The 24,218-nt window shown below is 53.4% G+C and overlaps 10 protein-coding genes and 1 non-coding gene across 11 annotated transcripts; 7 read left to right on the top strand and 4 right to left on the bottom strand.

Moving 5' to 3' along the window:
* Positions 1-164: 164 nt before the first annotated feature.
* BO86DRAFT_68604 (lysophospholipase family protein) lies at positions 165-2,355 on the bottom strand. Its single transcript, XM_025677572.1, has 3 exons — positions 2,143-2,355; positions 1,426-2,089; positions 165-1,370 (listed from the first exon to the last, which is right to left on the bottom strand). Exons 1-3 carry the CDS (start codon positions 2,186-2,188, stop codon positions 176-178), a joined length of 1,905 nt encoding a protein of 634 aa, XP_025528696.1. The 5' UTR covers positions 2,189-2,355; the 3' UTR covers positions 165-175.
* Positions 2,356-3,012: 657 nt separating this feature from the next.
* Positions 3,013-4,106, bottom strand: BO86DRAFT_388626 (uncharacterized protein). Its single transcript, XM_025671901.1, has one exon. It carries the CDS (start codon positions 3,997-3,999, stop codon positions 3,124-3,126), a length of 876 nt encoding a protein of 291 aa, XP_025528695.1. The 5' UTR covers positions 4,000-4,106; the 3' UTR covers positions 3,013-3,123.
* Positions 4,107-4,389: 283 nt separating this feature from the next.
* Positions 4,390-5,753, bottom strand: BO86DRAFT_68580 (elongation of very long chain fatty acids protein). The gene is made up of 3 exons (XM_025677571.1): positions 5,319-5,753; positions 4,915-5,267; positions 4,390-4,850 (listed from the first exon to the last, which is right to left on the bottom strand). Exons 1-3 carry the CDS (start codon positions 5,572-5,574, stop codon positions 4,464-4,466), a joined length of 996 nt encoding a protein of 331 aa, XP_025528694.1. The 5' UTR covers positions 5,575-5,753; the 3' UTR covers positions 4,390-4,463.
* Positions 5,754-7,326: 1,573 nt separating this feature from the next.
* Positions 7,327-8,677, top strand: BO86DRAFT_428187 (acyl-CoA desaturase; the record flags this gene model as incomplete). Its single annotated transcript, XM_025675574.1, has 3 exons — positions 7,327-7,552; positions 7,617-7,898; positions 7,949-8,677. 3 exons carry the CDS (start codon positions 7,327-7,329, stop codon positions 8,602-8,604), a joined length of 1,164 nt encoding a protein of 387 aa, XP_025528693.1. The 3' UTR covers positions 8,605-8,677.
* A 472-nt stretch (positions 8,678-9,149) lies between these two features.
* On the top strand, positions 9,150-10,380 carry BO86DRAFT_428186 (branched-chain amino acid aminotransferase; the record flags this gene model as incomplete). The annotated part of the gene is made up of 2 exons (XM_025675573.1): positions 9,150-10,127; positions 10,195-10,380. Coding segments are annotated over 2 exons (1,164 nt in total), but the record flags the coding sequence as incomplete, so codon positions are not given.
* Positions 10,381-10,403: 23 nt separating this feature from the next.
* BO86DRAFT_68535 (uncharacterized protein) lies at positions 10,404-11,164 on the top strand. The gene has a single exon (XM_025677570.1). It carries the CDS (start codon positions 10,529-10,531, stop codon positions 11,114-11,116), a length of 588 nt encoding a protein of 195 aa, XP_025528691.1. The 5' UTR covers positions 10,404-10,528; the 3' UTR covers positions 11,117-11,164.
* A 47-nt stretch (positions 11,165-11,211) lies between these two features.
* BO86DRAFT_378606 (MFS general substrate transporter) lies at positions 11,212-13,458 on the bottom strand (the record flags this gene model as incomplete). Its single annotated transcript, XM_025670635.1, has 6 exons — positions 11,212-11,563; positions 11,642-11,780; positions 11,865-12,702; positions 12,754-12,866; positions 13,211-13,363; positions 13,416-13,458. 6 exons carry the CDS (start codon positions 13,456-13,458, stop codon positions 11,212-11,214), a joined length of 1,638 nt encoding a protein of 545 aa, XP_025528690.1.
* Positions 13,459-14,100: 642 nt separating this feature from the next.
* Positions 14,101-16,057, top strand: BO86DRAFT_360710 (phosphatidate phosphatase App1 family protein). The gene is made up of 2 exons (XM_025669828.1): positions 14,101-15,357; positions 15,405-16,057. The coding sequence occupies exons 1-2, from the start codon at positions 14,329-14,331 to the stop codon at positions 16,011-16,013; spliced, it is 1,638 nt and encodes a 545-aa protein (XP_025528689.1). The 5' UTR covers positions 14,101-14,328; the 3' UTR covers positions 16,014-16,057.
* A 2,044-nt stretch (positions 16,058-18,101) lies between these two features.
* On the top strand, positions 18,102-19,391 carry BO86DRAFT_68511 (putative short chain dehydrogenase). The gene is made up of 3 exons (XM_025677569.1): positions 18,102-18,407; positions 18,463-18,801; positions 18,920-19,391. Exons 1-3 carry the CDS (start codon positions 18,186-18,188, stop codon positions 19,229-19,231), a joined length of 873 nt encoding a protein of 290 aa, XP_025528688.1. The 5' UTR covers positions 18,102-18,185; the 3' UTR covers positions 19,232-19,391.
* A 1,780-nt stretch (positions 19,392-21,171) lies between these two features.
* On the top strand, positions 21,172-21,261 carry BO86DRAFT_t105. Its single transcript has one exon. It is a non-coding gene; the product is annotated as a tRNA-Asp (tRNA).
* Positions 21,262-22,085: 824 nt separating this feature from the next.
* Positions 22,086-23,736, top strand: BO86DRAFT_378603 (uncharacterized protein; the record flags this gene model as incomplete). The annotated part of the gene is made up of 2 exons (XM_025670634.1): positions 22,086-22,567; positions 22,635-23,736. The coding sequence occupies 2 exons, from the start codon at positions 22,086-22,088 to the stop codon at positions 23,734-23,736; spliced, it is 1,584 nt and encodes a 527-aa protein (XP_025528687.1).
* Positions 23,737-24,218: the final 482 nt, after the last annotated feature.

The following is a 24,218-nucleotide window of genomic DNA, read 5'->3' as shown; positions in this document are numbered from 1 at the left end:
AACGTGGCACGTGATGGCAGCCCACTCCGCGTCGATCATCTACAGAGATCTACCTAGTATGTATGCACAACGCTGCTCCTTGAACACTTTTACTATGCTTAGTACTGTTCCAATAGATTTACATGATCAAAAAAACACCAAAACCACTCCTTGAAAGGGAATAGCCTGAAAACTTTTACAGCAAAGCGCCCGCAGTCACTGTTGCAGCCAAGGCACCGAGAAATACAGCACGCGACACAATAGCGCCTTCACTGCTGAACACAACAGCCGGCTTATACTCGCTCGGTGTACTAGAGTCCGTCGTGCCGTTCCAGCAGTACTTGTCAAAACACCGATTACAGATATCCGGGACACTGGTGTTGGTGCGTTCGAGCGATCGACTCAGAATCGCGCACCCCACACATGTCGACCAGTCCGTGTCACGGCTGTTGTTACCCATTGTCGCCACGTCGTACCCGTTCTGGATGATCTGATCTCTCTGCGACTCTTCGTATTCCGGTTTGAAGGTGGAAACGTTTGAGTAAGACACATACGGGTAATTGGGAAGGTAGACAATCAGCGGCGCTGGTCCCGTCAGATTTGACGAGTTGCAGCCAAAAAAGGTCGGCCGTGTATTAAGACCCAGGTTGACGAAGGTATTCTGGTCTGGAACCGCTGGGAAAGCAGTTCCGTTTCCGATGCCTGTGGAGTTCAAGCTCCGTTCGTAGGTAGCAACCATAGCAGTACCATTCGGCCAATTGTTATCAGTGTCAGCAGACGAGTCCACCGCGAAGATCACGTCAACATGGCGCTCGGGCTGAATCAAAGGATGGAGTGGGATATTCTGGAGATCTTCACCACCATCTACTAGGTCGAGCATGGTTGCGTTTGCAGCTGGCGATGAGTTGTTGGCCCAATGGTAGAAAGGATTTGGTGTATAGAGCGCAATGTCATAATTCTCTTGCCCAATGTCCTCCAAAACGCTGGTGAAAGCTGACTTCAAAAAGTCCGGGAGAGCTGTAGAGTTAACCTGTAGGAGAAACTGATTGAAAAGACTGGATGAAGTCCCCATGACAAAGCCCGCGTTGTCAAATCCCCTAACACAGCTTTCATTCTTAGGAAGTGACCCGGCCACAAAACGAGACCCGAGATACTCAACAGGCGCAAACCCATAGACGGTAGGGTCAAAGGTGCCGAATTCCCAGGGATTGAATTCGTAGACGGTAGCATTGCTGCTCACAAGTAGCTCATCCGGATACCGACCGTCAGCAACCAGTATCGGTATCGGCATATCAGCCTTTTTGAAGGAATCGGTCAAAGCAATTGATGACCAGGTGTAGTCGATCCCCCCGCTGGAAGCATTGATCAGCTGATAAGAAAGGGCACGACCCCTGGCACATCAAGGTCAGCGAATCTCAAATCTCAGCCTGTGGAGCGTACACTTACCAATAATCGGTAATGGAAGTGTTGAACCCCGCACGCGACTTTCCCTGCACAGCATCATAGATATCCCTATAGTAAGAGGCAGAGTTGAAAAGCTGAATGCCATTCCCTTCTGGCCCCTCAAAGATGGAATTCTGGAACTGCCAAATGTCACCGTCGTCGTACGTCTGCAAATCGGAAATGGTACTGAAGTTGTTCATATAAAGCGAACCAACCAACCAGCCACCGCCGCTCAAGCCAGCCAGGTATGTCGCCGACTGCAGCAAGCCACCAAGCTGACCATCACTGGTGGAGTTGTTCGTCCGGCTATCGAAAGCCTTGATGGCCCCTGCACCGTTCATAAGGGCTCGATAGCCGCCTCCGGACACCGCAATTCCGATATTGGGCAGATCCGATGTGTTTCCGGATACTCGATCGATATATTCCGTTGCGTTGAAGTCTGCAATGGTGACATGGCCGAAGAAGTCTTTGAGGGCGGACTCAGTCTTTCCCCGGCGAGTCTTGAGCCACGAGGTCTCGTTCGAGGAAAGAGTCGATGCACTGCGCACTGTAGGTCGAGTAGCCGAACAACTCACATTGTCCGGGGTGTAGCCGTCGGGGGCGTTGGGTAGCGCGCGCTGTAGCATGAGGTGTTTCCGGTCCCCATCTTCTGCGCTAGTCGTCGCTCCTGTTCAACAATCAGTTAGGAAAGAGGACAGTCACAGAAGAACATCAACATACCAAACAGCAAGCCCGCCAAAATGAGAACTATCGCCGTGAACTCCATATTGACTGTCACCGTCAAGCCGCCTGCAACCAACAGCTGCAAAGCTCGTGTGGAAGATGTCGAAATCGCTGCAATACCAGACCCAGAGCATAAACCAAAGCGCTGAGCTGCCGTTGGGCAGGAGGTTTTGGCTGTTAATGAAGCCCGAGGTCAGCCAAGTATTTGTATTCACCGATTCACCGATGAACATGGGGTCCGGCACAGCTGGCAGGCAGCCTGAAGAGCCACGGCTGCTCATTGGTGTGTCTAGAGATGGAACGCGGCACAATAGTGAATGTGCTATACTAGGTAATCGACGCACTCGGCCGTGGCTGAGCTCGAGCAGCTATGAACCATGGTTCATGGTGAAGCAAAAGCTACTCGGGGTCAATGGGCGTTTGTGGTTCGGACTGCGGCAGACAGCTTCTGGGCTTGGGTCGGAGGAGCTCGCCCTCGTCACTGGCAATTAGGCTGGCGCATTTTGGCTAAGTGTGGCTTCAACTTCACTGACAAGAGCAATCCGACTAATGATTCACTAAATAATAAATAATAATGTGATGCATAGGAGGTGGTCGATCAATCTTGAAGGGAAGACCCTGGATCGGCAGGCGATGGAGGGCTCCAGATTGACTGACGGCTCGGGTAGGTTGACGCAACCCCGCCCCCCAGAAACTTCAGGCCAACCCCGGCATTCCTCCGCCTTTGCTTCGTGTTCGACTGCTTCCATCTCTTCTCGTGTTACTTTGTTACTTTTCAAGCATGGATGACCCCCTCCCCCCCGAACAAAGCCACGTCTGCATTACTCGCAAGCATATCTAATATGAGATCATCATAATTCATTAACCTTTCCACTCAGGCCCTCGAAAGCCCCAGCTGAGCTACCTATCCATCACACGTCCCACTAGCCATGACTGGCCTCGCAGTTCCATCCATGATTTCCAGTCTCTCCCCCTCAATCAATCCCGTCGATACATAATATCCGTCCTCATCGTATACTTGACCCCGCGTATCACCGGATCTCCACCATGCAACAAATCATTTTGCTGAAACACCAGCACCGACCCCGTCCGGGGAAAGATGCGCAGATGGCGCTCCTTCTCCTCGAACCGAGGCAGAAAGGAGGTCGCACCGCCCAGCAGAGGTCCCTGCGTGTCCATATTCACCACACCCTCGCCTTTCTCCACCCGCTTCATCTCCCGCATCAGCTCCGCGCGATCCTGCTCTCCATCCCCATTCAGATAGAGATGGACCGTGTAGTACGAGGTCTCGCGCCCGTCCGGCGTCCGGTAGCGGCCATCCCAGTGCGGCCGGAAGTATTCCCCCCCTTCGTATTTCAGGAAGCGCAGTCGCTCGTTGAGGCGGGTGAGCCGGTAGACGGCGTTGCGACCGGCCAGGCCTGTCACCCGGGGCTGGTGGTCGATCACCTCGATGCCCCCCAGCTCTTGCAAGAAGGGCCGCAGCCGGGCCAGCAGCTTGTTCGCCAGTTCAGGCGAGTCGTAGATAATCCGCCCGCAGTTGCGTGTGTCTACCGCGAGCGCCTGCTTGCCGTTCCCTAGGTTGATCATGGCGCGCTCCCAGGTGGGTTCGCGGGCGGCGGCGGCGGCGGCGGCGGCGGTCCGGTCCCCGGGCTTCGTTGACGGGATGGTGCTGGCCTCGGCTAGACGAAGAAGCTCGTCGCATTCCTCCTTGGTGAATGCATTGTCAATGACTGCAGCGCAGAGGTCTTTGTATTCGGGCAGCGGTGGGTTGGATTGGGTAAAGTCGATGCGGTGGCATTGAGCGTTGGCCGGGGGTTGTGCGGGGAGGAATTCCGCCTTTGTTCGCCAAGCCATAACGAGTTCGGCGCAGAAGATTTTTGGTGGTCTCTTGAAGTGAACTCGAGGTATGGGTCTAGATTATATAGAGTCGATTGGAGAAACTTTGAAAAACTCATGGCGTAAGGGGCAGAGTCAACTTGAATAATGACCCTCAAGCGAGGCTTAAAAGTTAGCACTGTTCGGGACCCCGACTCAGCCTCGTGAGCAGGCAGCGAAGGGAGACACAATCTAGTGGGGGCTGAGGCTTAAGCAGATTGAATCATGGCCTCCTCCAGCAAGAAGCACTGAGACTTTGAGTATTCAAGTCCATAACACACACAAAGAGCAGTAAAGACAATCGGTAGGATCATTTGTCCTGATCGGCTAATCTCAATATCCATAATGCCTGCGGGGTGATGCCAAAACAACAATGCTTAACACCCAAGTCAGACTTTTCTTCCTCCGCCCTACTGCACGACTCATTCCATAACCTCCAAGTCTCATAGTACTGCCCTCTTATGAGGTCGCAAGTGCTGAAGGTAAGACTGCACGTAGAACTTCAAAAACAATAGCATCAGTAACAGAACAAACGCACATCCAAGGCACAGCGCATAAGCCTCAGTACTGTCTCTAATGCATCTTTGTGTCTTCATGCCCCGAGACTGCTGTTCTTTTGAGCGTTGTGCTGTTATGTTGAAAGGGGTGTTCTGAGGTTGATCACGTTGCTCAGGATGAGAGCCAGAAAAGGGAACATCATATTCAACGTGGACGGACGATAAGCCTAATATGCTACCGACGAAGAATTGCATGATTTGAAGCTGCGTCAATGAAGCTTTGGTCGAGAGGAGAACGGGGATGCGCAACGCGGTCATGCTGTAATATGTATACTTTGCGTCGCCATATTAGCATATGTGGCATGGTATTAGAATGATTCAACGTGACAGTACTGACCATCACGGTGTGCACAGCCGAGTTGAAGAGGATGGCGATTATCGTGGCTGAAGCGATAAACCGCATTCCCACACAACCCCAGAAGATGACGCCAGCATGGTGGTATATGTGCAATGTCGAAGCCTGGCGACCTTTGGCAAGTATGATCACGGTGTCGAGTGGTTCATACAACTTCGACAAATAGAACAGCCAGGAGATCAACTTCAACCTCGACGCATATGATTCGTACTCCGGAAACTGACCCCCATGGCATACAATGTCCGCCGCCCGGCTCAGGTACAATTTGTCTTGCTTGTCCGGCCATGCGGAAAAGAGTGTGTTCAGCATAGCGGCGAATGTCCAGGCCGAGAAAGCTGTTAGAATTAGATTGTGTAGTATCACTATGTTAGGGAAGACTTTTGTGCGACTGATTGCCCACGGTTTCCGTTCTCTGGCATTGATCTTGTTGAAACATATTACAACCAGAATGTACAATATACTTATCGTGGTTGCAAACCGCAAGTCTGTAGAGACTGTGTATAAGGATGGAGAAAGCTGGTAATTTCCGAAGGAGAGTGCCGATTCGGGAAATGGAAGGGAATGGCTTGAGCCAAGAGCGTCAGGATACTTAAATAGGGTGGAAGGTGGTAGGGTCAGTCGAAGAGCCCGTTGTGTCAGCATGGCAGCAGACACTTGAACGAAATCAACACAGATCAAAGAGCGAGCGTGGTAGTCTTAGTGATCCGAGGTCCTGGCCATCGGGTGACTCCTGATCAGCCTCGGCCAAGGCATGCGAAGCACGCCAAATTTATGTGATTGGGCCTATATGATATATAAATTAAAATCAACTAAAACGTATTTATATAATTGAAATTACGCGAAAGACTATGTAAGGCAGGCTGTTTATATATGCAAGGAATCGCGCGAGGCGGTCCTTATGGGTGAGGTGGTTCTTGCGGGCGAGGTGGTTCATGCAAGGTGACGAGAGACCGCTCGGCCAAAAGAGTGTCGAGACGCTGATCTGGCTGATCGTCTGCTCCAAAGGATCCTCGGATTCCTGTCACAAGGAATCGCGCGAGGCAGTCCTCGCGGGCAAGGTGGTTCTCGCGGGCGAGGTGGTTCATGCGAGGAATTATGCAAGGAATCGCGCGAGGCGGTCCTTATGGGCGAGGTGGTTCTTGTGGGCGAGGTGGTTCTTGCGAGGAATCGCGCGAGGCAGTCCTCGCGAGAAAGGCAGTCCTCGCGGGCTAGGTGGTTCTCGCGGGCGGTATATAGCAGTAGAATCTAAAACAGATCACATGATCTGTCTTCTGCACACTAGCCGGCCGACCAATTATATTGCTAGAAAGCTGTTAACATCCACCAATCAGCGCAGCTGATCACTCGTCACCCGATGGCCAGTCCCTTGTAGAGCTCAGCACATACGTGCTTCGCAATCAAGAGCCCCTTGATGCGCAGGCCGGATGCACCAAAGTCGGAGTTGGTTGATGATCGCTCATTCTGTATTGAAACCAACCCTCTGTGCTAAAAGAGACAAGATACCTCAAGAGCTTATGAATTGCTGTTGGGCACCATCAAGGCAAGACCTCAATCGCGTTCTGGGAGGAGGAATCAGGGATTGTTTGTTGGGAGTTGAAGTCCGCCCGAACCGGAAGCTGACCCCGGACTTTCGACCGAATGTTCATCTCATGCCTTGGCAAGACTTCAGGTGACTGCTGATTCGTCACCACAGTGCCTTGGGAGCAAACTCACAGTTCTAGGTCTACACTCTACTGCATACAAGTTGATTTCCTTCATTATGGCCCTATACGGCGAAAGCTTGCATATGAAAGCCAATACTCGCGACACCGGCATTGCGCCTAAAAGATGATTTTTCAATGTGGTAGGTGGTATGTCCTCTCGAAGACAAACACGGCTAGAATTCGACTAACACTTGACCATCAAAGCTGAGTGAAGAGCTCCCGGGCTTGTTCTGGAGCTACCATTGGCTACCTTAAGGGCACAGGTTCAGGAACACAGGCATAAATCCCATAGAAGTCCATCGGGACACACATCGATTTCGTCCTACCATACTTGATCGATGAGCCAACGATCGTCAAATATGACTCTCTACACTAGCAAATCGGAACATTCGTTGTTGATAGGTGTTGCTTTCTATATCCAACGAGGACTCTCATTTGCTGTGTCGAGGCGGTACATGAGCAAAGTTCGTGAAATAACTCCAGCGGCTGTTTCACATCAGGTCAAAATAGGGTGGTGTTTTGGGCAGTCATCAGTTCTTAGAGCTGACAGATTGTTTTCATTGAAGGTCTTCAGCCAATTTGATTACGATGAGTGAGAGCTCTATGGATATGATCGAATGCCATTCTTCCTCATCCTCGACGACCATTAACTTTGACTTTGTCTTCTGTCTCAAGTACTGCAGTGGGAAGTATGGAAGAAACCAACACAGTCCCCGATGATTATCAGAAGAGAGATCCCACTAGGGAGCCGATGACTAGACTAAACTGGTACAAACATTTGGATTGGTGGGGAATCACCTTCACAATGATCGTTCCTCTCTACGGCTGGTACCAGTTCTGGAAGGCGCCTCTGCACCCAAAGACATTCATCTTTGCGGTAGTATTCGGCCATATTTCGGGATTTTGCATTACTGCGGGTAGGTAACACATCCCACATCATTGCTTGAATCACCATTACTGACACTGCGTGAAACATGCTAGGTTATCATCGACTCTGGGCCCATGCATCCTACTGTGCTACCACACCACTGAAAGTATTCCTCGCCATTGTAGCGGGTAGTGCCGGCCAGGGCCCGATCGAATGGTGGGTGCGCAGTCACCGTACGCATCATCGATATACCGACACTGCCAAGGATCCATACTCTGCCCACAAAGGACTTCTATACTCCCACATGGGATGGATGCTGTTCAGGAGGGATGCCAGGATCTACCACGGAATAGACATGTCTGATATCAACGATGACTTTGTGGTCCGGTGGCAAAGTCGCTACTATGGCGGCATCTTGCTGGCAATAGCGTTCTTGTTCCCACAGTTGTCTGTGGCCTCGGCTGGGGCGATTGGAAAGGCGGCTTTGTCAATGCCGGTGTCATCCGAATGTTTGCAGTTCAGCAGGCTACATTCTGCGTGAACTCCCTAGCCCACTGGATGGGGGAGCAACCATTTCATGATAGAAACTCTCCCCGCGATCACCTGGTCACGGCTATCATTACGCTTGGAGAGGGACACCACAATTACCACCATGAGTTTCCTACGGACTACCGCAACGGAGCGGGCCGGTGGCAGTGGGATCCAACTAAGTGGGTGATCTGGTTGTGGGAGCAGATGGGCCTTGCATACGACCTGAAGCGTTTTTCTACACATGATGTTGACAAGTGCCGTCTGCGACAGGCGCACAAGAACCAAAAGTCACACTTGGACTGGGGCTTTTCTATGAAAGACTTGCCAAGAGTCTCATGGAAGGACTGCATAGTGCAAGCAAGAGACGGCAGGCGCGCACTGATTGCTATCGATGGAGTGGTCCATGATGTATCGAGCTTTCTGCCCGAGCACCCTGGAGGCAGTCTGTTACTCGAGAATGCCATCGGAAAAGATGTCTCTGAAATGTTCATGGGAGGAGTGCACATGCATTCTAAATTGGCTCATATGAAGCTTGCTGCCTTGAGAGTGGCCGTCATTCGTGCGGCATAATGATTAACAAGCAGATAGCATAGTTGGAACAAACCAGGTGAGCGCAATAACTCCAGGGGTCTTGAGAGTCTTGCAGTACCTGGAGGATTTTTCTACCACAATGTTCACTTAGCTGGGTTTAGAAACATCCTCTTTCCTATTGAATGTGTCTAGGGGACTTGCTTCAGACGCTTGTGTGGTCGATACCTGTTCGCCTATTGAGGCCGGTGTATGATCAAGTACAGGAAGGTTGAGTGGTATTTCTTAACCCAAACTTCCATATATGCTTTAGACAAAAGCGATTTAATCAGATTGAAGCCACGAAACACAGTACTAGGTACGTATGGGGATCGAGTGTAGGGCGTGCCGCCGAGCTCGATCCACAGGGCGTGCCGCTCAATGTCACCCCCAGGGCGCGCAGACACGCCCTACTCAAGACATACCGATAACGGACATTGAAAATGACTAAAGCTACGGCCAGGATGTATATATATGCATTGAAAGGGGATTGAGTAACAGAGAGCGCCAGTGCCTTGCGAATCACCGCTTGAACTCTCTCCATCACCATCACCACCATGGGTTCCTCACAACCGCTCGACGCCTCTCGACTGACATATACCTTCACAGCGACTCCACGCGAGGTACCAGACACCCAAACCCTGAGCAGCACCCAGAAGACAATATGCACCGACCACATGATCACCGCGTCCTGGAACGCCGAGCACGGCTGGTCCGCGCCGGAACTCAAGCCCTACGGCCTTCTGAGCCTTGACCCCAGCGCCTCGTGCCTGCACTACGCGTACGAATGCTTCGAGGGCCTCAAGGCCTACCGCGGTGACGACGGGAGACTGCGAATGTTCCGCACCGACCGCAACACCCGGCGCCTGCTGATGTCCGCCCAGCGCATCTCCCTCCCCGAGTTCGACCCGGACGAGCTCGAGAAGCTCGTCTACACATTGCTCTCCGTCGACGGGGCCAAATGGCTTCCCCGAGATCGCGCGGGCTCCTTTCTGTACGTGCGCCCGACCATCATCGGGACGGACGCGCAGCTCGGCGTCGCGCGGCCGACGGAGGCCCTCCTCTACATCATCGTCGGCTACATGGCCCGCCTGGACACCCCGGCCGGCGGGAAACGCCTGCTCACCAACCCGGACGACACGGTGCGCTCGTGGGTTGGCGGGTTCGGGTATGCGAAAGTGGGCGCCAACTATGGGCCGGCCGTGCTGGCGACCCAGGAGGCCTTCCGGCAGGGATACCATCAGATCCTGTGGCTGTATGGGCCGGACGGATCCTGCACGGAGGCCGGCGGGAGCAACTTCTTTGTGGTTTGGAAGCGTCCGGAGGATGGGAAGAAAGAGCTTGTCACGGCCCCGTTGGATGATCGGCTGATCCTGGATGGGGTCACCCGCCGCAGTTGTCTGGAGTTGGTGAGAGAGCGGTTGAAGGGCGCGGTGGAGGTCTCGGAGCGGAAGTTCACCATCGGGGATCTTCTGGAGGCCGCGGCGGAGAACCGTCTTCTGGAGTCGTTTGCTGCTGGTACAGCGGTAAGTCTTGTTGTTTTTGTGCTTTTCCTGTCTGGCTGTGGAGGGTGGTATTCTGATCATTCTATAGTGGTTCATCACTCCCATCTCGTTGATTCACCACCGTCAACAAGACATTCGCATCCCAACTGGACCGGATGGAGCACCCGGTGACATTACGGGCAAGCTCAAGGAATGGTTGGGGGATATGATGTATGGACGAGTAGAGCATGAATGGGCAAGAGTCGTGGCTGAGAGGGGAGAGAACAATGCATAGTCGCATACTAGAGCCCGAGTGGTTCTTATTCATCAGAGTATAGAGAGGGTCAGGTAATAGACAATATCCAAAGATCCTTAGGATCCTGACCTTCCGGCGGAAAGACCACCTGTTCCAGCATCTGCGCCTTGTCCACCGCCTGGAAACCATGCCACTCACCGACGGTTGGAAGAATGTGGCCACGAACTTCTCGTCCCGTTGTGGATTCTGCGATAGTCGGATGACCAGCTGGGACGATCGAGCTGATCATTTAACCATGCATTTCCGCCAGGGCTGTACCATGGCCCAGTGGAAAGGCGACCATGAGTTCCCGCCGGACATCGCCGTACAAGTGAGACACAGCGTGCCTCCGTATCTGCTCGACTTTGAGTCCCGGACCTTTGTTCCCTTCTCTGCCACAAACGGTGCTGTCAATGATCATCTCTCTCAGATGCTCTCCCGGGCCAGCTTTCGAAACGCACTGGGCGAGCCTAAGACGCCTCCTGACCCGGGAGCTCTGCAGCCGGAGTTGCCTCAGTTGGATTGTTACACTGAAGTGCTTACTCGCCATCTGAGTCATTTTGCGCGAGAGATGATGAGCAGCGGCGTGGTTCCGACGGACCAGATGTTCCAGTCAGAAGCGAGGCGTATGATGTTTGGTTCTGAAGACCAATGGGACCAAACATTGGCTGATGTTCCGGAATGGCTGGCTAGATTTCGCCGAGAGCAGGGCAACGATGGGACCCTGCATGCATAGAGGTATCTCCCTTGGATCCGGTAATTCTACCACAGTTATCGGCAGTTGAACGGTACGAAACATCCCTCGGCTTCTCGCGTCAAAAATTCTGAGGACTATGGTCTATTTGAATACTCCTCCACAACAAGGCCACTGCTCTGCCTCAGCCGCGACCCGTACCGAATAAAGGCAAATGGTATCCCGGCCAGAGCAAAAGCCAAAAACCCCAGAAGTGAGCTGGCCCAGTGGATGCCCAAGTGGGTGTACATTGGGGTCGCGGCGAAAGGCAGAACCACCGCCATTATAGCCCTAGTCGCACTCGCGGCCGCCTGCGCGGATGCCGAGGCTTCCTTATAAGCATCCGTCAGGTAGTTCAACATGGCGGCGAAGACCAGGAAATAGCCGAAACCAAAGAAGATCCCAGCCATCATGGGTAGAGCTGGGTGGAGTCTGCGATACGAACTCCAGCTAAGCCAGAAAAGCGCTATGACAATTCTGCATTGGTCAATCGAAGACAAGGCGATTGGTTGAGGTCCATGCACATACGAAACGGCCCCGACACATGCAAGTGGCAGACGGCGGTATTCTTCGACCAAGGCCCAGGATTTGTTTGCTGCGATGGCTTTGCTATGAATCGAGGAGTAGACAAGCACAAGGCATAGGCCGAGGAGGGAGCCGAAAATCACTATCGGTGGAACAAAGAAAGAAAGCCAAGTCATTATTGAGTATTCAAAGTGCCGCACGCGGAAGGGTCAAGCGATATACATACTGGGAATAAATGCCAAACCATTATCACTGGTCGAAAGACGGTACAGCCCTGCCATTGTTGAGTGGAATGAATCAAGAACAAGAACAGTATGCCGTACACGACAGCAAGGTACAGGGATGTGAAGGCAACGATGGGCTTTCTCACAAGCATGAGAAACGGCCGACTGAAGATCTTCCTGGCCGAAAAGGCCTGAGCTCCGGGAGGTTGACGGGTCTCCCCCCTGAGAGCAATCCTTCATCGCGTTCTTCAGAATAATTACGGGAAGGTATGTCTCTGGCAGCAATATGATGACTGGAACACCAGCACCAGCAGCCATCAGCGCTACCCAGAATACCCAACGCCACGAGAGGAGAACCGTGAACCCGGAGACCAAAGGCCCCGCCATCGGGCCAGCCATCGCCACGAACATGAAAATGGCCATGGCACGGCCGCGTCGTTCCGGATCCTCATAGATGTCACTGTACAGCCCGCTGAGAACGGCGTTGGGGGCCGACGCGTTGAGCCCGCACAGAAACCGGAAACCTAGCAGAGCTTCAAACGCCGGCGCTAGTGCACACGCCAGAGTGAACAGAGTGAACGCTAGATAGGTGGCGATGAGGACGGGCCGGCGCCCGAGGTATTCACTCAGGGGTCCGAAGAACAATGGGCCGACCACGAAACCGACGAGGTACAGCGAATTCAGGAGCACGAGGCGGGCATCATCTTCAGATACTTGAAATGCCTGCGCTATTGCCGGCGAGGCTCCCGAGGGCAGTGAAGCACCCAGAGAGCCATTGAAGGCGAAGATGGTGCCTGCTAGGACAATCTGTTTCTTTCGGAGCTGTGTAGCCGGATGTATCTGTCAGGACGCGCATGAGGGTAAACCATCAGGAGATTTGCAAAATAATACTTTACTAAAGTCCACGGCCTTCCTCATTGGCGACACTTGCCCGGATAGTATTTCGGCCTCTGCAATCTCAAACACTTGCGAGACCATCACGGCTTCTGACAGTCTGCAAACGGCTGCGATAATGCGTCAGTTGCTTTTCCGTGAATTTTCTTCGGGAAGAGAAGTCCTGCTTGTATCGACGGCGCCTAACATTTGGTTAAGGATTCACTAGTACCTAAGTTATATGGATACTACATAGCTATTTTTAACGCCCTACGGAAGATGAGTCTATAGTTTCAGTAATTCGGTGGGCCCTGGCACGCCCTTTCCATCGCGCGCGCCCTACATGACAGACCCACAAATCCCCGAATTGGAGGTCCACCACGGCGGCCAGTTGGATGGAATGCTGGTGCTATTGCCATTGCCAGTGCGTGCAATGTTCCTTCCAGACCTTCAATACCTAGTCAAGGGCACTGACTTTCATCCCGCTTATTCTCGAGGATTTGGCCATCGACCCGTAGATACTGGGCCTGGTGCCGCCTACTCCATCCAATGTTTGGGATCGGCTTGATACGCCCGCCCGGATGATGAAGGCGGTAATGCACGTTGTTGGACGAGAGAGGCTTGCTTACTGGGTGACTTTGAAGAAGACGATTTCGGCTTTGCTGCGCGGTAGTACATACAGTAAGTACTCTTTAGATGGAGCAAACCTCGCTCTATGGCCATGGTTGTTGTTGGATTCATACTTGAAGACGCATTTGACGGCTAATATGGCTGTGACTTACTTGTCCTTAGACAAAGTAGGGCCTGTTCGAAGACTAGGTATTTTTATGTATTTTTCCCCTATGACAAGGCTGGAAGATATTAGATTTCTTTCTGAAATACTCAGAAATCCTTAATGTTAAGAAGTTAGGGTATATTACTAGGTCCGAGGGGGAGATTGCCAAACTCTTGGACTTTTGTATGTTATATGAGTATAGGGTATTTCAGAGGTAGTCTACCACCAGACTGCCTATGGCCTTAACCCTCTCAAGATACATTCTCCTAGATCGATTATAGGCCACGTCGAGATGTTCCTCTGCACCGATAGCCTCCATAGCTATATATAGCGTGGGACTGGTAAATTATACTGACTTAAGCTATGTGATCACTACCTGGACTGCTAGACAATAAATGTGCTGCGGCTTCATACAATCTATTTTGGTAGAGTTGTAAGCATGCAAAGCTATGACGTATGGCAGTGACACGTGCACAGACGTGTCACCACACCATCTGGTGTATTTCACATTGAGTGCCAACAACCTGAATGTAAATGAAAATGACGCCAGTCAGCGAAGCAATAGCTGGAAAAATCCAGGGACCCTGCATTGAAAGGGACCTGCGTGGAGCCAAGCCATCCAATGAACCGGTCGGTGGCGGTGGAGCTTCCGATCCCCAATACTGTGACGTCACCTGCCACTCTTTCCCCATCCATCTACAGAGGAAGTTGATCGCCTTTAATTCTCCAGCGTGTCGCCCCTCGATGATTTTCCTCTTTCCAGTCCATCGCAGGCCTCTGAGAATTTCCGGCTGAACGACCACTGGGTGCTTGGAACGATGAGGGTGTCGATCATTGCGCGTCAGGCCCTTGTGCAGGCCTCTCTTCTCTCAATTGCCTCCGCTATTCCCGCTCCAACTGCTTTCCCCAGCACCAACTACGACAACAATGCCGCTGCCGCCCCGCCAGACCCGGTCATCACCCCTTCCCCCGTCGAGTACAACCCTTCTCCAGTCGTCCCAGTCGCGCGTCGGAATATCTTGAGTGATGTGGATTCGGATATCAACAGCGTCCTCTCAGGGCTTGGGTCGGACCTCCCCTCGTGGGTCGCATCGGGGGTGCCCAACTTCTTCCAGGGGTTTCCCACGGGAGATGCTGTCGTGAGCTCCCTCGGCCTAAACAGCGCTCAATTGGCAGCACTTCCCACCAATGTCTTGAACATCGACCCCTACGCCAATTGGACCAGCTCCGGCTGGAACGTCCGCTTCCACGGAAACGTTTACAAGCAGCCTAACACCTCCGTCTCCGACCTGAACAAGCTTGCCAATGTCTTTCTTGGGAACACAAGTATTGAGGATCTGCCGGAGTCCCAGCAGGCCCAGGCACGCAATCTGACAGCCGAGATTCTGGTGGTTCAGCAGCCGCACGTTGCCGTGAACACCATCCACCTCGAGCCGGCACCGAGTCAGGGAGCCAGTGGAGAGCCCGGGGGCGGCGGCGCATCCAACACCACCGGCGGTACACAAGACCTGACTCTTCCTTACAACACCACCGTTGAAGGTGATTTTGATGTCTTCGTGCCGATTGACAGCAACGGCCTGACCGCGGGAAATGAGACCTCGGCGATCCAGAGACTCAACACTTACGTGAAGGGCGCATCGATCGGAAATAGTACCGCCTACTTGGTGCCACCCAAGGGTCTCACCATCGTGTCTGACATTGACGACATCCTCCGGGTCACCAAGATTTATGAACCGGAACAAGGCTTGCTCAACTCGTTCGCTCGCCCCTTCACGCCGTGGGAGAACATGCCTGACCTCTACCGCAACTGGTCCATCAACATCCCGGACATGCATTTCCACTACCTGGTAAGTTTTCTGGGCTCTCTGCATGTCTTGGAAACTAATTGTCGCAGACTACCACGCCCGAGCAAGTGACCAGAAACTACATGCAGTTCATCTACACCCACTACCCCGGCGGCTCGTTCGACACCCGTCCCCTCAACTTCAGCGACGTCTCGGCCACCCTGTCGATCCGCAAGTTCTTATTGAAGAAGGTTTTCGAGACCTTCCCCGAGCGCAAGTTCATCCTGATCGCGGATACCAGCAACAGCGATGTCATGCGTGACTACCCCGAGATGGTGACCGACTTCCCCGGACAAGTCCAGTGTATCTGGCTCCGCAACACCTCGGCCACCGACTCGGGCGACAAGTTCCCGTACGACACCTCCGGGTTCAAGAACCTGAATCAATCGCAGTACATGTTCTTCCTGCATCCAAACGACCTCACCAACCTGGATGTCGCGAACGGCCAATGCTACAACCAGTCCATTGCCCAGAACCTGACCTTCAGCTACCAGGGGCTGCCCTTTGGACTTGGGGACGACCCCACCTCGGTCAATGGGTCCGCGAACGGCACGGAGGAGAATGCAGCTAGCGGACTCTCGACGAGGGGGGCTGCTGGTGCGCAGAGCGTGATGGCCTTGGTCGCGGCGATGTTCACGGCCACGTTCATGTTCTTGTAGAGTCATGTCGATACGAATCATGTTATAATGTCTGTAGATCTCATATACATCACATAATGGATTGAGATAAATCTTACTTTGAAATCTCCTTACCTCCAGTCCCTGGAAAGAGAGAATTGCATCCTTCAGGCGGGGTTCCGAGTCAGTTCCTGCTGTCCATTCCGTTTCCATTACAGCAACAGCTAGCACACCTGCATTGACAATGCTATTGTGCGCTGGCATCCAAAGTCAATGGTCAGAAACACGTCACCCTGTCGCATTGTACAATAGGAAGGGTAGAGCTACCGGATGTCTCCCGGGGATGGCAGATGAGATCCCGAGAGCAAAGTGAGTAATTTGTTCCCTGGTCACACGTCTACTGTAAATCTGGCCAGGCATTCGTACGTTTCGTCGGCGGCCGGGCACGGACCACCCGTTGCTATCCTCGGTGGTTGTCTAGAACCTGGGGAGGACTCTGCAAACTCCCACCTCGAGATTTTTGTGGGTTGTGCTCACGGGATCAGGTACGTATGCACAGTACAGAGTACGGTGCTGGGGTTGACAGTTTCGGGACATGAAGCTACGGAAGGAAGAAGGAAGATGAGGGCGGCTATCGTTGGCTGGAATTGCTGCAATTGCTGCAATTGATGAATCAACATTAGGTCCGAAGGTTCCGAGATCCCCAACGGGATGCTCAGGGCTGCTGGCCCGGGTTCCCCAGATGGGAAATAGATAGTGCTTGTGTCGTGTAGTATGTGGGGAAGAAACTAATGATAACTTATTTTTTGACGATGATTTGCAAGCAGAACAGAAACAGAAGCACCCTTTTCATCGATTCTCAACCCCTCCCACTCCCCCTCACCCGCCGCGTTATGCGTTCTGTTAAATAGTCTGGGGAAAGCGGGTCTCCGGGCTGGGTCACCTGCGCACGCCCCAGGGTTGGCTTTGCGCCCATTCGGCTGGCCGATTCGGATCTGCCTATCTTACTTACCCTTCTATTTAGGGGTGGAGTACAAACTGTGTGTTCTGTGGACAAGGATGAGGAATGAGTCTCAAGATTCTGGGCTGGATGGTACAGTAGACAGACCCCTTGGTTTTGGTTAATGGTGTCTAATATCAATTAATCCAGGAACACCGAACGGCTATTGGGCGGCGTGGGTTCTAATCCTGGCTCCGAGTACAGGAACTATAGTACTGTACAATCCGCTGCAGCCAAACAATCCAGGTCCAGGTCCAGGTTCCAGGTACACTACAGGGCTTCATGTGTATGTCGATAAGGGCATGGATACCGTGGAATGTGGACACATACACATACCCAGTCACTAATCTCTACAGGGGTGGAAGGGATCGGGATCTGGAGCAAAGAACCCCGTGACTAGCTGGCAGGAAGATATGCCCCCAAAATAGCCACGCCGAATCTTCCATAACTGATCGAAGTCAGGCTTCCAGAACCGCCCAGCCCCAGTACCAATTGGCCCTCGTGACCATCCCAAGGGTGGTTCTCGACCCGACCTTGAAGATTTGCTTCCTTTCCGTATAGCCCGGCCTTGCCTCCTTCCCCGGATTTCCTGATTCGGTAACCCGAGTTAGGACTGGCACCGGCCTGGGACTTGAGCTCCTGGGGTTACGGGTACTATTCTCGTGATACTGTACTGTACCAGGTTATCTGCTGCTTTTTGGGATTGTGACTTTGGCTTGGCGGAGGCTACGCGGAGAACTTGCTGATGGTAACAATATCGTTACTTCATCATGATTCAACATCACCATGTGGGAATTGACTAGCTGTTTTGAACAGCCTGTCTGCTGTTCTTCCTCCATCTCACAGATCGGAAATGGCTGCCATGCTTCACACTTGCCACGACTGCATCCCCCGGGTCTGGACTGCGGGCCACCGCTCCCCTCGCTGCCGGTTCTATTTCTCCGGATTCTGCTTTGTCCTCATGACTTCCCCCTCCCCCATTGCCAGGACTACTACAGGGTACTGTCCTGCTTTCCTATTGAGGCAACCCTTGGACCCATTGTGAATCATTTAAAAAGCTTCTGCGCCCATCGTCAAGTCCCCCAAACCATCAACCTTGTCGTCTGCCGTTGCGCGAGCCCGCTTTCAGCTTCCAGCGAACTGCTCCACTCTGGAAATCTATACCTATCGCTCTACCTCTCCTCTTAGCCCAGACAGCTCAAGCACAGTACATCATGTCCCTGTCCCTTGAGACCACCGACGTTGCGCCCGCTCCGGTCCCCGTCCCAGCCCATAATGGCCCCGCTCTCGGCTCCACGTCGCGGATGCCCGAGTTCAGCCTGGCTGGGAAGGTGGTCTGTGTCTCTGGAGCAGCCCGCGGTCTGGGCTTGACGCAGGCCGAAGCTCTGCTCGAAGCTGGGGCCAAGGTGTATGCGCTTGACCGTCTCGAGGAACCCGTGAGCTGCCCTACACAAATCACCCGGTGACACTTCCTAACGTGCCGTCGTCTAGTCCCCCGAGTTCGCTATCATTCAGAAACGCGCGCAAGCGGAACTGGGCACAGCGCTACACTACCGTCGCATTGACGTGCGCGACACGGAGCTGCTGAACACTGCCATCGAGGCCATCGCCAACACGGAGGGTCGGATGGATGGGCTGGTCGCCGCCGCGGGGATCCAGCAGGAGACCTCGGCGTTGGAGTACACGGCCGCGGACTCGAACCGGATGTTCGAGGTGAACGTGACCGGCGTGTTCATGACGGCGCAGGCCGTCGCAAAGCAGATGATTCGCTTTGGCAACGGCGGCAGCATTGCACTGATTGCCAGTATGAGTGGTACAATCGCCAATCGGGTATGTGTCTGTTCTACGTGACTTCCCCGCTTTTTTTGGTCGGGGATACCGCGTCACCCCCCCCCCCCCCCCCTTGTCATCTTGACATCACGTACGTGTCCCGCTGACTGTTCTGGAGGGCCTCATCTGCCCCGCGTACAATGCCAGCAAGGCTGCGGTGATCCAGCTGGGTCGCAACCTCGCCATGGAGTGGGGCCAGTACAACATCCGGGTCAACACGATTTCCCCGGGGTATATCGTGACGGCGATGGTGGAGCAGCTGTTCGTGCAGTTCCCCGAGCGTCGCGAGGAGTGGCCGAAGCACAACATGCTGGGACGCCTGTCCACGCCCAACGAGTACCGGGGCGCGGCGGTCTTCCTCCTCAGCGACGCCAGCAGCTTCATGACGGGCAGCGATCTGCGCATCGACGGCGGGCACGCCGCGTGGTGACGTTTGTCGCCGGTTTCTTATCTGCTTCTTGTTGCGGTGTCGCACGGCGTTCATCTGTGAAAGCGAAGCGTTGATTGACTCGGAGTACTGTTTACCATATGCGCATGACGTACATCTACGAGGGGGCGATGATGGATTTCTCATTTCTTGTTCCGCGGTGCTGGTGTCTGGGCTATTAACTTTAGATAATTGGGGCTGTATTTAGTACGACCACAAATGCACACAGTGGTCTGACCGTAATCTACTGGAGGCTGATCAGTTCGATCTGGGGATTCTCCATAACCCACCCACTTTCCCACTTAGCGTCCGATCTCACTGACATGCACTTGACCCACCTACCTCATTCTTTGGCACATCATCTGCCAGATTTCAGGTTCCTCCCAATCTGGCCTTCTCGTTCCAGGCAATCATCGGCGGTACTGACTAGGGAAACGGCCAAGAATTACACTGGAAGGAGAAAACCTGAGAATTTCCCCCCCCTCCATCCGGGAAAATAAACTCTGTGCCCCGCCCCGCACCCGCACTTGGCCTAAGTTACACATCTTTCTTTACCTAATGCCCACGCGATCATCAGTTTTGCCCCCCCACCTCCTTCACCTCCGCACGAACAGTGACTTCTCCGCAAGGTTTTAGTTCTGGTTCTAGTTCATGAGGATGACATCAGCCACGTGTCATTGCAGGCACGGGGGACATCACCTACCTGATATTCCTTGTACTGTACTCCTAAGTGCTAGTAACCTACTAGTATTAGTACCGTACACTCGTGTACACTCGTGTAGGCTGGTCCCCATCCAGTATGTTCTACATATTGAATCACACCATAGTCAATTGACTGGTTCCAACAGAATAGAATACTTTGTCGAGAATGGAACCAGAGACCTTCAATATTCCAACCAGTAATCATGCAGGATGGCAGCAAGCACTGCTGCTCCCTAAGCCGGAGTATGTACCGCACAGTACCGCACAGTGCAGTAGGCTACTGTATATGCGCAGGGGGTTAGTGCTGTACTGTACTGTACCCAGTGCCACCCACCACATCCAAAGTATTCTCATTCCGGGTAAACGCTGCCCTCGCTCGTGACTTTTACCTGCTTCGTAGATTTGCTGGATGATGTGAAGACTCAAAACACTCCTGTTCTCTTCGTAGACACGAATGCAGTATCCCCGGATTGAATGGTCCGAGTAGATCCGTTGGTGGGGTGTGGACTGGAGTGGGATTGGTGATTCCGGTTAGTGGATTCAATTGTATGGTCTCCTAGGGTATGTAATGTATGGTCCTCACGTGGGTGGCATCGATGAGTCGATATCGGTAGGTACATGCGTGTTCGCTCGTGGATCCCCTGCGGGCTTGGTCTGGGGTTTGTGGGGGCGGGGGATAAACCAGCTAGAGTACCTAGCTTAGGGTTGGTGTGTGAAATTCGGGGTCGGGTCTTTGAATCCTTTTCGTGTTGTTGAGATTGGGAGATGGAGTTTACAGCAATCTTGATGGCCAGCGTGCATCGCCGTAGACTTTCTAGAGTGTGAGTTGGTCCGGGCGCAGGGAATGCAATCAACTCTTGGTTCTGAAGCCGTAGACCAAAGTTCTCCGCGTGCAATACCGATGAATTCCCCATTCAAAAATCTACTTGGTGTTGTGAGACAAGGGGTTCCGGGCAAGCCTGAACATCGCCAGCCGCTGGTGAAGCAAGTCTACATCAATTCATCCCTCAGAACTCCTAGCAGAATGACCGATGAGCAAAGCATAGCGCCTGCCCTTGAAGCTTATACCTCCAAAACAGACGGGAACTACCACTTTAGAAAGAGCCAAAGGTGAAAGAAAAAAAAAAAAAAAAAAACCCCCCACCAAACCCATGAACGTTGATCATTTTCAATAATCCAGTGCTATATCTGACCAGCTGATACAGACTCAAGACAAAAGTGTGAGCACACGACATCACCAATCCTCGATGGTCTAACGGTCATGATTTCCGCTTGTCAATCTCAACCGAGAACAAGCGCGGGAGACCTGGGTTCGACTCCCAGTCGGGGAGATTTCTTTTTTTCCCATCCCTGGCAGTCAGTGCTTTGCTTTTTTTTTTCCTGAAGAGAGCTTGAGTGTAGTGTCTTGCTGCCTCTTTAACCCGGGACATTCTCGAATGTGCAGCAGGGGGGCATCGCCTGCATCTGCACACAATGACCTCTCTGCTGGTTTGTGCAGCAGCAGCAGGGATGGCCTCTGGCTGCTCCGCTTGTACAATATACTACGCACAATACCCACACCACACAAGAATCCCACCAGCAATGCACCGTGCTATACGGAGTACTCACAACCCTAAGCCTGCAGCTTAAATCCTGGTATCCTTCAATCTTCTCCGGGGGAGTGGGGAGAGTAGCTCCTGCTGGGAATATAGCCCAATAGAATTTGACTACCGCTCTACCGTTTTATCTAATGTAGCTTTAGTATGCAGACTATCATGATCGTACTGTACATAGGGATAACTACTCAGGGTCTATATTTGGGTTACATCTTGACAAGTAGTTCACGACCCACGGTCTAACACAACTCTGCATGTCAGGAACCCACCAATCCCAACCCCCCGGGGGGGCCTCGAGGTCCAGAACCCACCCAACTGTCTCCACTTCTGCTATCTTTCTTCCCGGACTTTTCGCATCTTGGCAAAGACAAAAATTCCCCAACCGAACCAGGCAACACTGCGCTGCCTGGTGTCGGAACCAGACTCTAGACTAACTACGTATATCGCCAACAACATCGACGTATATATAGCCCGCATCTCTCCAGACGTAGTACTCTCTAGATCTTCCACACCCTGCACCAACTCCCACCATCCCATACAACTCACATCAGCAGGCCAAAATGCCCTCCCTCCTCCACCTCCCCCCCGACCTCCACCTGCACATCCTCGCCTACCTGCACCACGACTGCCTCGCCCTTGCCCTGACCTGCCGCACCCTCTACCGCCTCTGCGACCTCCCCACCCGCAAGCGCTTCCGGCGCGTCCGCGTCCAGCCGGGCAAGAACCTCGACCGCGCGTTTGATCTCTTGCTGGCGATCATCCGCCGGCCGAGTCTGGGCCGGTACGTGCGCCACCTCGAGTACCAGGGGGTGGTGGAGGCGCACGTGCCGTACGAGGAGAATCCCGGGGACCGGGAGGCGGAGCTCCGCGACGAGGCCGGGATGATGGGGCTGTTGCAGGCGGCGGTGCGGCGGGCGATCGGGGTGGATGAGAACAGTGCAGACGCAGATGCAGACGACGAGAAAACGAAACTGGCGGCGCAGGTCTTGAACATGCTGATGCAGTCGTCCGAGCAGCGGAATAAGGGGGACTGGAATTATACGTGAGTGTTTTGGTGTCTTCTCCGCAAGCGCAAGCAAGAAATAAGGTTGGCTGATGATGGAATCCAGGTATCGAGGCATGCACGGGATCTTTGTGGTTCAGGCGGTGGCGGCGCTGCTCGTCTCGGTGGCCCCGAACCTGGAGTCCATGGCGCTCGTGCAGCCCTTCTTCAACTACACGGGGTTCTATCACACGGAAGGGCGGTTCGCGGACCAGAGCCGCGTGGCGTTTCCGCTGGACTACGTCCTGCGCCGGGCGAACGGCGAGGGCGACGCGACGCCGTTTCTGCGCCAGCTGCGCCGCGTCTACGTCATCAACGCCGGCCGCGGGTGGATGGACGACGAGCGCTTCTACACGAGTATGGATTTTCTCGGGATGTTCGCCCTCGTCGACCGGCTTCCGGCCATCGAGACAGTCAGCACCGACGTCCTGTGCGAGGACGAAAATGGCAAGTCCGGGCTGGAGCCGAATTCGTCCAACATCAGTCGGATCCACATCAACCATTCTGCTGTCGACACCATGTATCTCGCTTCGGTGATCTGTGCGTGCAAAAGTCTCCGGGAGCTCCAGTTTTCTCTGGGCGGCCGGGCGTCCTCGGACGGAAGCAGCTCGATGGAGAACCCCAAGACTTTCCTCCAGACGCTCCTCTTGCACAGGGAGACTTTGGAAGTTCTTGATGTAGATTTCGAGGCCAACATAAGTGAATTCTGGAACGATGACGACGAAGACACGGAGCCGGATTTTGATACATACGGCGGACGGTCAGAGGCGCAGCATAGCTGGACGGGCGCGCCGCCGGACGAGCTGTGGGAGCAGAAAGGCTCGTTGCGAGACTTCACCTCCATGACCCATGTGAGCCTGGGGCTCAAGACTCTGCTATACATGGCTAAAGGGGTCAATCTGACCGAACCGTCAGACTTCAAGCTGGCTGATCACCTGCCACCTAATCTGGAGTATCTGCTTATCCGAGGCTACGAGAGAGGTCATCGCAAGGACCACGACGAGCATATAGACGGCGTACTGTCCTTGAAAAAGAGCGAAAGCTCCAAGCTGCGAGAGATCAGGGGCATTGACGAGTCGATTCCCCACGCCGAGGACGTTGACGATCCCGACGATGAGTCGGCTCCGTTGTGGGAGTGGGAGGAACAGGAATGGTCCGAGGATGAGTGAGGGGATTCGCGTGTAGAGGTGTATGTAGCCCTCCCTGTGCTGATAAACAGTGGCTGCAGATATCGGGCCGATGGCTGCTCCACCCCATACTCTTCTGTTCCTAACCGAAGGGCGCAGTTCGGTTGCACCCGACCGCCCGCCCAATCATCAAGCTTCATCTTATCATCTTATCCGCATCAGAAGACATCAACTGATAAGATTGAGATGTTCCTGCTTGCAACGTGCCGGGCAGTCTGTGTAATACACCCAAACACTTATCGCATCGCCAATGCGTCGCCAATGGGGTCGATGGTCGGCTCAGCAGAGTGGAGGTACGAAAACAGACTCCAATTTCGGTGGGGTAAATGCACCAGGGCATAGACACTCTCCATCCTCGGCTGCGTGCTATTGACTTGGCGCAGTAAACTTCCGCGATGGAGGGAGGAACCTTATAAATAGGGAGCTGAGACCTTAATCATGAGTAGCCAGCTGAACATACCTTC

The sequence above is a fragment of the Aspergillus japonicus genome (assembly GCF_003184785.1).
Source record: "Aspergillus japonicus CBS 114.51 unplaced genomic scaffold BO86scaffold_18, whole genome shotgun sequence".
NCBI lineage: Eukaryota > Fungi > Ascomycota > Eurotiomycetes > Eurotiales > Aspergillaceae > Aspergillus > Aspergillus japonicus.
Note: the sequence above shows the minus strand (reverse complement) of the source record. Positions and strands in the feature narration are given on the sequence as shown.